We start from the raw sequence: 10,842 nt of genomic DNA, 5'->3' as shown, positions 1-10,842 counted from the left end.
CACTGGTCAGTTGGTTATAAAAGGAGACACAAACTGCTCGGACATTGAAGATCTGAAGCCGACTAAATTGGACATAGGGGATAATGTCACATTTATCTTCCAGCTTACTCTAGAAGGTGCCTATGATCTTAAGACTCTCGACCTCGTCCTCAACTCGACTGGGCTAGAGGTAGGTTTTTTCATGAATGTAAGAACAATTCAAACTTGCTGTAACGAGAAATTTCATTGACTAAAATATCATTTCATAACGTATAAATAAAGATGTCGTTTATCATGTCAAATCTAATTGGTGCATACGAAACGGATTTGATAGAATTATAATACATTCATGATATAGATAGTCTCTACTCAAAACTTTTCGACAAAGAAACACAGAACGAATTGACTTTTCAAGCCACTATCTTGCTACCATCCCACTTTCAAATTGCCCTATCTACAATCTTGTATGATAAAGATATAACACCGTATTCTGAGTGTACTTTCGTTATAAATCATTTTACGTAGATATTTAACTAATAAAGTTAAAATTTTACGTAGAAATTTATCTAAAAAAGTTAATGCTGCAAACACTGACATGATAGAAAATACCGAAGTTTCGAATTCAAAAGAGGCAACAATAAACTGTAAATAAATAGATTATATGTAAACTTCTAAAATGCTAATATACACAGGCTCTTACTACCAATAAGCAATTTTGTCTTGCTCACAATAGAATCAATCGTCGGAAGTCCAAGTATACATGGCGGTTTTGTCATTTTTTTTTTAAAAAGAATAATACAAATAATTTAATTCAGAAAACTCAATCAGATACTAATTAGGCATAAATGTCCGTATTTCTATTTACTTTTACAATAAAAACAAATTGAAATGTGGCGCATTGATACCTTATCGATATCTTATCCAATAATTCAATGACTGTCGCTTTTAAAATTCCCCGCGAAAACGTTTTGTATTTATGACGTCATAATATGTGACGTACAATTCTTTCGGTCTATGGAAAAATTACCTCAAAGATCTAACCAATAGAAATGAGTGTAGCATGTGAAATTAAATTATTATAATATAGAAGAAATAATGTTATGCCGACAGTTTCCATCAGAAGCTCCACAGAAAATTTTGGAATTGGAATGGACCACTGCCGCAGCTGTTCCGGCCCCCGCTGGACAGAGTAACAAAGTGGTAAGTAACGGATAAAAACCTCATATATATAATTCACGTACAAAATATTGTTTAAAGATTTACAAGTTACATCAACACTTTTCAAATTGAAGTTTTACTAAACTCCAGCGAAATCAAAAAAAAAAAAAAAAAAAATCTTTGACGTACCTAAGAAAAATTTGACTCCTGCAAGTATATCTCTTATAAGAAATTGCGAAATGATAGCCAGCATAATTTACTAAATTCAATAATTCAATAAATAATACACTAGATTGAATAAAGGCAGTTGTCATTAATTGCTCTCGTAATGCACATCATCGATAATTATAGTCGATAATTCCTGGATGCACTATAATTAAAGCTTTTGTTTTTGTTAATTTGAAATTTATCATTATAATCCCAACTTACCGGTTTTGTTATTTAATGATTCAAATAATCTGGTAACGAGCATTTCCATTGGTTTAAAAAATACTTTCTTAGCCCATAAAGGATAAAATGGCGTCGCAAATTGTACCTTCAATTATGATATTGGGTGAGTGACATAACGGCGTATTGATTCATAGAAAAAAGAGTCCCACAATTAATTTGGAATTTCGAATACATCATATTAAATTGAATTATAAGTATTCATTTGAATTGATTTGTAATGTAGATATAACATAAACATATCTTAATAAAAAAAATGTTTATCGGCGTATTAAGAATACACTCTAATTTTTGTGTTCATATGAGAAAACTATTCAAGTTATTTCTTAGACATTATTTAATTCAAAATCAGGCTACCGTAAAAGTGAAAATATTCGCTGCGTTGAAATTTTCACCTATTGCTTTTTTAACAAATCTCCTCGAATATTTGCGAAATTAATGGGAAATACCTATGCTAATAATGTCTTAAGTGAAAAAACACCAAGTTATTAGTTTTCATATTTGCTTCCCTTTAAGACTACCTCTATACATTACGAAGGAGGAGATACACAGTTGATAGTGATCGTTGACATTAATGGGATTCCAGTAACATCCATTTCTGGCTCATACACAATGGTTGTCAGCGGTAAGCTTAAATTTTATCTCTTCCCCTGACTTCTCTTTTCTAATACTTCCTTGAACGGATTAGCAAAAATACAGATGTTACTTTCATTATTATGATATGATATATGTAACATATTCCTCTTTATTTAGTGTTATCCTCCAGCAAAAATATGTAGAAATGTATTATTTCTTAAATATATGGGCTTATTTAAATTCAGGTCATATTTAGAAAATATAGTTTTAATCATACATTGTGACCCAGGTGCAATTTATAACTTTGAAAAGATATTTTTCTGCTATCATCTCGGTATAGACAATGATGAATTTCCAACGAAAGCTGGTTTAACAGCTTTTGAAAGGTCTTTTTCTTTACCATGACGATGCGTAAGACACTCGGTTGACAGACACATTTTTGTACAGACAACATTATAAAGAATGAATGTGTAAAACCGCTATAAACTATTGATCCCTGCATAATTTGGAATACATCATGGATTTTGTCTCTGAGCTTTGTTTTATTATTTTACCAATACTTATTTATGCTAGTCGTTTAGATATATAGAGATTACATATCATGTGCTTGTGTTACATGTATATACTATTTTCCACGCAAATTGTTTGATTTTTTTTTAAACAGGACTGTTAGATGGAAAAACGTAAATCTGAATTAAAATATTCTGATATTACACTTCAATCATTGTTGAAACTCTATCACAATATGGGTAACTCTTAAAACTTTGTTTCCGGAAAAAAGTTTAGATAAACTTTCAGATCTTTAATTGGTATATAAACGTTTCTGGAAAATTAAAGGTACTTTACTAAAGACCACATAATACATGTTGTTACGCTTTTTGTTAATAAAAAGAAATTATTAAATGCATATTAACCACCATTGGATCAGTGTTAGATATACTTAATACCACAATGCATCCATCTGTGGGTCACAAGTTCGAAAACGGCAGCAGTTAATCCACCGGTCGATGGTTTTCCCCGGATACTCTGACTTTCCTTCACCTGCTTTGTTTCGCGTGCACTTTAATGATTCTGACTATTAATGGGACATATATCCAACAAAAGTAAATGTGTACTACTTTGAATGTCTGTTTTAGAAAGTAACGAACTTCATTAAAGATGCTTTACCGCTGACTAATGTTTTTTTTCTCTATAAAAAACAGGAACAGACGAAACAGTGTTTTTTCTTCAGTTACAAAAGTTACTTACTTTAAACCATTACCACCATTGAAAAGTTTGATATTCTACATGTAATCATATTTCCAGATAATAATATCAAAAATAAATAATTGCGTCCTGAAAAAATCCCGTGGAACTATGTCCTATATATGGAATAAAGTACTGATTGCACATGCACCAAAAGCAAAATGAATTATTACATATCGTTTTGTGTTAATTAGACTTATATATATATATTTACGATTAAACACCAATTATTGTGAAATAGATGAGTTATGTTTACATTTGTTTTTGTAGAGAAAACAGTTCGAGTTGGATCTGGTCAGGGGTTTTTGACTGTCAGGCCCCATCTACTGTCTGGTGAACTGATGGCCGCAATTTTCTTTTATTCCTCACTTATCGTCACACCTCTGCCCCTATTCGACATCAAACGAGCGAACCCATTCGAACTGTCAATGGGAGAGCAGACGACAGTCAAATTCAACCTCGACATGCCAGCCGGGACGTTGACAGAGTCTTATGCGAAGGTTTATCTCCCCTACAATGCAAAAAGTAAGTTTAATTTCAGATGCAGATTCCTTTTTATTGGAACGAAGTTATTTAAAAACGTTTTCTAAAGCTTCAAATATATTCATGTCTTCTGATCTTCTTATGAATTATTCCTATATTATTATCCTATAGGTATAGTCATTGGAAAGCGTGCCGTGTATTTTTCTAGTTCACGCCAGTGTCTATGGTGTTTCGTAAATTGACGGTAGTTGATTATAGATCAGCATGTTCTCTCATACCTACAGGTGTGAATACTCACGGCTGAGGCTGTATATGGCATGGGTAACCCATGCAACAAAGCCTCTTGACGTCACAGCGTCAACAATTATTTTTCAGAATAATTTTAACATTTTTTTATCAGAAATTATGCAAGTTTTACTTTAAAAGATACAACCAATAAAATCTAATATTGTCCATTTTATTCAAAATCGTAAAAAATCGCGTAAATAAACAGCTATACCAAATATTCAGTCTTTGCATATTACAGAGTTATCCCATTGTGGCGCCATTATGTTGTAAGTAAAACTCACGTCGCTTTCTCCGAAAAGTATGACGTTACGCTCGAAAACAGATGACGTCATACTAATTACCTACTCGCAAGGACAGTTATTTCTGTAATATGCAAATACGAAATTGATCAGCTTAGTTTTGTTCTGATTCATTATATCTCTTGATGTTTTCCAATTCTGTGTTTTTAGCCGATTGCATGCATAATAATTCGAATAATAAAATGGAGAACGAATAAAGCGAAAGTTCAACAGCAACAAGAAAATTTCAAACATAATTTAGAGGTCACAAAGTCACTTAGTACACAAATGTTAAGTAATTGCAGACGAGGGAGGCAAATTAGGACGAACCTGTGGGCTCTCTTTGTGCATTTATCAGATAATGAGGCCATGATGACTGTGAAGGAATTAAGAGTCAGCGATGTGATTGGTTTATCGGAGAAAGACGGTCTGATCTCATCTTTCCACATGTTGACTTCTAGAACTCAGTCCTCCGAAGCCGATATGGCTACTCTGGCACTTCCTGATATCCCCACTGACACCAATATCACCATTGTGGTTCAGGCCGAGGCTCAGCTCATCGACTTCGAGGGTATGTATAGAATGGGTTCACCCTAAACATCTTTCATTATAACGTTCTATAATTTAATAGCTTTAATACGAAATTTTTAAAGAAACTAACAGTAATTTTAAAAATATTATTTGCCCACATGAATTTGGTATTAACAAAAAGCTCATAACTAATTAATGAAAAGATTTGGGCGATTGGAGTTTTGCATAAACACATATCTTAAACCGTAAAATCTGACCGGCAAAAAAAGCTTTCTTTAGAGAACAATCTCCGATATCTTTTATTTATTTCTACCTCGTAGTCGACGACATCACACTGATGCCCATTAACAATACTATGACATAATATAATGTAAATTACGTGTAGGCTATGCTGACGAAACCGAGCTGGAACTTTGTGTTGGAGTCAAATTGGGCGATGACGCAATATGGACCGGAAGGTCTTACGTAACAATCGACGAAGGAAATAGAACTTCGTCGGAACTCCTACCAAAATTGGACATCTCCTTATCGGAGTTTCAACGTCACGTGGACAACAAAAAGTACGGAAAGTTTATCAGATGACCTTTAGATGCAATGCTATCCAAAACAATAATATGTCCATTCCCGGCATTGCTCAGGATTTTTGAAGTTAAAAATCCATGAACGCACCAACTTAACGCTATAGTATGGCTATGTCATTGTCATTTGATTTTTATTTAAGTATTGATGTCACGATTTTTTAACTTCATCGGGTATGAAAGAAATTCTGACAAAGTATGGAAACAAAGTTTATTTATAACCCAATGAAGTTAAAAAAACCATTATCATAAATTTAACAGACTACGTTATATCACAAAATACGTTTAAACGTGGGATTCAATTGATTTTCAAAGGATTATTTTTTAAATCAATATGCAACGTCGACGTCTCTATTATGACGTCATAATATCGTCGGGGGTTTTCGTGTTATTCTCGACATTTTTCTTCATAGTATATGAAGAAAAAGAATCTTCCAATCAGAAAGTTAGGTTTACTATGAATCAATGAAAAAATAGTTATAACATTTTGTTAACGAGAATAAACAAGTACTGACACAATTATGGGCCTTCATTGAAGTCAATAACATTTCCAAATTGTATTTAAGTAAAATTAAGCAAATCTCAAATAACTCGAGGTGCTCTCATGGTCCCGTTGACATCGACTAAGCGAGTTTTTTTTAATATAAGACATGATATATAAAACGAACTCTCATCACTTCTCTTTTATGCCTTAGAGTCAACTTCCGGCTGAAGATGTCGCTGTCACACAACGATACGTCGACTGCTTCCGCCTATGACATCAGTGCGTTTATTTATTTTCCAAGTCACGTGATGAATTTCGAGAAACTTTTCAAAAAAGTTTACGATGGTATTAAACCCTTCAGCGTAACCGGAACAGATGGAAAGATACAATTTGATGTAAGTCGCTATTACAACAAAGGCATTGATTTGTATTTTTCTATCATCCTCAATACTGCGGGGGCTAATATCACCCTCGTAATGCCCACCCGTCATAGTAAAACCGAAGAAATTTCAAGTGGGAAAATTCTGACCAAATACAGGCCAACATATATTCTTTTGAAAATTACAGAAAGCAGCGACCAACCTCGGTTGTTTTGATGATTAACATCAAATTAACAAACTACCTGCTTCGTATGTTGTCGCACACAGAGGCTTCAGTTTTTTCTCTGACATAGTCACATAGTCCAGGGATGGAAATCACGAGAGAAACAGTAACCCATGAATTGTTGAGGATGTATTTTGTAGTAAATGAACAATCCTTGGTCTTATCTATCCCCTGATTATATTTTATGTCTATACTAGAAGAAAATGTGTTTTAAATTTAAAAAAATTATATTTCCAGCTACACAGAATGTCCTTCCCTGTATCAACCAAACTGATGATTAACCTGACCCTAGATTCAACCAACGCCACCTACACCACTGACCGGAAGTTGATCCTCCTATACGATGTGGTGTATAAGACTTGGAGACGGAGGAAGGACTATAGTTCCGACACCCAGTATATGGAACTTACAATCCCGAATATAGGTAAAAAAATAATAGTTTATTCAAATTCAACATCCGGAGTATTAAATAACCGAAGTCGTAGGCCAAACATACTTAATGAATACTAGTTGTTTAGTCAAACTCAAATTCAGATATATCAAATTGTCAGTTATTATAAACTATTAATGCTGAACTGGCAGTACATGGATCTGTTGAAACATTTTAACTTACAGATGAACAACTTCTGGTTGATGGTGAGGTTTAAAAACTCAAAAATGTGAATTATCAAGTGTTTGTGAATGATGCATTGTTTCTAGAATCAACGAAACCATAACCTTAACAGACCAATTTCTAAAAGATGACCCTGATTTTCATAAAGGTACAGCCATCATAACTTCCCTACACAAACTATTTCCCTTTTTCCAGCAGACAATGTCTGATACATTGTATATAAAGAAGATATTCTAGGGGTGAAAAACAATTCTTGTGTCTATTGTAAACCCTATAGAGACCGCAGAACCAAATGATTTTCTATAGACGACAATGTTAACGTTTGCCACTGTCCAGGTTAATTGAAGTTTTCAAGTCTTGTCACCCATCACTATTTTTGAAGAAGATCATCTCACATACCTGTGAATATGTTTTTTTAAGATCTACCATCTTGCTAAATTTTTAAGAATTCCGCACCAAAAATTGACCAAAATTTTGATAAAATTCCAATTTTTATTAACTCCCCCTGTAAGAAACAGACTTAAACGAATTTTAAAATTTCTTTACATATTTTACACCTACATTGCCCAACCCACAAATTAAACATTTACAACTGATCCACCCTGAATACCCAATTAGCAGTCTCCGAAACATTCACCTTTCTATGAAATCTTGTGCCCAAAAGGGGATTTCCAGGAATCTATTTATGGTTTGATTCTGCGTTCCCTATACTATCATAATATTAACTCATTTTGTTCTGTCGCTTGCTTTAGACGAAAACCTATCCCCAGAAACGCACGACTGCGCATGTCCTGGTGAACCTACAAGGACCAACTGTACTTGTTGTCATTCGGGAGAGTGTCATTGTCCAGCAGGTTATGGGGACCAGTGTGTCGACTGTCAAAAAATGTGGATGTGCTTCGATATTTTGCCTGGTAACACCTCACTCCAATCATGTAATCCCTTCTTTTAACACGCCATCCCATTGATCTTCTCCTATTTTTTGTAACGTAGATTTTGGTTGGTCGATATACATTTTTTCTGGGAAACGCTTCTATACTGTTAATCAACTTTATTTTTGTGGCGACATTATTTCGTGAGGATTAATTTTCAGGAATTATCATCCCTAGCAAAATACGTGTAATCTGAAGTAATCGTGCGAAAATACGTTTGTGTATAGAAATGAAGCTTACTTTTTTAAAATGAACAAAGAATGTTTTATATAATACAAATTTACTGCAATCAGATATTTAGATTGATCGATATGAAATTGCTCGAAATTGGTCTTTTTTTAAATGTAGGTATGAGCAATTAGATTTATGGTACTTCATTGTTGATCTAGTTGCTTTGGCATTTATTCAAATGAAATGACAGCGTAGGAAATATCGATTGCTTGCTAAGCACCTAAATGGCAACTCCGGATGTCTGCTTCTCAATAAACAAAGATAAATTTGTTAATAATCACGTCAATAATTTGTGATTGACTTATTTTGATCAACCTAGTCAAGGTACTAAAATTACAAATAGAAAATTACGAATGAAGGTAGTTCTCCATCTGGAGGATAAGTATTTGATTTTTTTTTCTGTAGAAAGTACTCTTAAAAATGCTTCGAAAATGTCTTTTTTTAAATATAGGTAAATGAGCAATTAGACTTATGGTACTTCATTGTTGATCTAGTTGCTTTGGCATTCATTTAAATAAAAAATGACAGCGTAGGATAGTATCGATTGCTGGCTACCCTAAATGGTTTTAACTTCGACTGTTTGATTCTCAATAAACGAAGATTAAATTTGTTAATAATCACGTCATAATTGTGATTGACTATTTCGTTCAACTTAGTCAAGGTACATAAAATTACAAATAGAAATTACGAATGAAGGTAGTTCTCCACTGGAAGTAAGTATTGATTTTTCAAATGGAAACGGATTTTGGGCATGCAACAACACAGCAAATCCTCAGTAAGTATTTCAATGACTACATTAATAACATTGACATCGAAAAAATGAAAATTTCCGTTTTATTAAAACAAAAATGTAAATACAGAATTAACAATGCCGATATACTAGTCGATGTTTAAAGTAATCGATATAGATATGGTTCGACTTTTATTTTCTTCCACAGTAACTGGCAGCCATTCACTTCTTGTGTCTTTTGTGGAGAACATTCTAAGGACTTGCGCCGTAAGTTCATTTCTATGTCAGCAAAATGAATGATTACATTATATTACTAGATATTCATTATTTTAACAAAATCTACCATTGATCATTTTTATTTATTCTAAATCGACATTGAATTTTTTCTTGGAATTTATACTGTACTAAATATCAGAGTTTAATGTACATAACAGGTACCGTACAGCTGGTTATTTTTGCGGACCAACATTTTCGCGATTTGATCTAAAAACGAGAAAATCATATTTTAGCGGTTTTATATTTTTGCGATATGGCTCTTCTTTCAACCATTTCTCATTATTTTACGGACTCAAGTTTTGCGATCGTAGCAATGTGCCGCAAAATCGCGAAAATATCAACCCCGTGAAACTTACCGGCTATACGGTATTTTGTGAGCACAATTTATCAGGGAATCTAGGTAGGTAGAATATTGCAAGATTTATCAAGAATAATGATAATAGTAACGTAGGGTAATGTTCTGCTGTGGACATTGGTCACTCTGGATAATACATCTGTAGGTTGAATCACAAGAGTCTATACTCTACAACACCGCGACAACTGTATCAATAGCATAATCTATACCAGAGTTATCTACCTTACATTACTGTGTTAAAATACGATACTGTTCCTACAAATTTAATTATTTATACCTAATATGCCAAATAGCATCCTTATAATTACTTATACATACTTTATCATTTATTTTGATTCTATATTAATCATTGATTGTGTGTTTATTCCTTAACATTATCCAATATGTCTATATCTTATGTGAATGGTCAAATCTCCGACTAGAATATGGCTTTCATAGACCTAGCATGTGGATATATTTTTTGGATTTTTCAATAAAATTAATTGAAATAAAAAATAAAAAATGTGTTTCAATTTTTTGCCTACCATCGCAGTAGATATTTTGTTTGATGAATTTTTTGCTATATTTGATTTCATTTCAGTGCTTCCGACGACAGTAGCCACTATTCTTGGACAGGAAATGACGTCAATGGACCTGTATGGAGTTAACAATAACGGACTCGGTTATGTTTTTAGCCGGAATGGAGGCCATGACTGGCTATCTATCCCGAGCAGTGTCTACATCCGGGTATCAACACGACCGGACTTCAGAATGGCGACCTTGACCTAGATATATCTTTTGAAAGGCCTCGATTTGGTTTAATTTGATTTTGATGTTTTTTTGTCATGGTATACCCATACTATCTTTAAATTTCATCATACAAATGTTATACAATATGTTGTAATAAACACCGTCTGTAATAATTAGAAAACTGTAATTTAATATTTACGTTATTATAAAAACCAAATAGGTTTACATTGGCTAACGTTTTTCTGTTTGTTACTTTCATACTACGTCATACACGAATAAATTGTCGTGAAATTAAAACCTAATAAGAATATCAACAGAAAATAAAC

At 33.2% G+C, this 10,842-nt stretch overlaps 1 protein-coding gene across 1 annotated transcript; it reads left to right on the top strand.

Moving 5' to 3' along the window:
* Nucleotides 1–894: 894 nt before the first annotated feature.
* On the top strand, nt 895–10,555 carry LOC138336565 (uncharacterized). Its single transcript, XM_069286078.1, has 8 exons — nt 895–1,179; nt 2,101–2,209; nt 3,676–3,930; nt 4,813–5,025; nt 5,371–5,545; nt 6,259–6,442; nt 6,888–7,131; nt 10,368–10,555. Exons 1-8 carry the CDS (start codon nt 1,075–1,077, stop codon nt 10,553–10,555), a joined length of 1,473 nt encoding a protein of 490 aa, XP_069142179.1. The 5' UTR covers nt 895–1,074.
* Nucleotides 10,556–10,842: the final 287 nt, after the last annotated feature.

This window comes from Argopecten irradians, chromosome 12 (assembly GCF_041381155.1).
Source record: "Argopecten irradians isolate NY chromosome 12, Ai_NY, whole genome shotgun sequence".
In the NCBI taxonomy this organism is placed as follows: Eukaryota; Metazoa; Mollusca; class Bivalvia; order Pectinida; family Pectinidae; genus Argopecten; species Argopecten irradians.
This window is presented reverse-complemented; position numbering and strand designations above follow the sequence as displayed.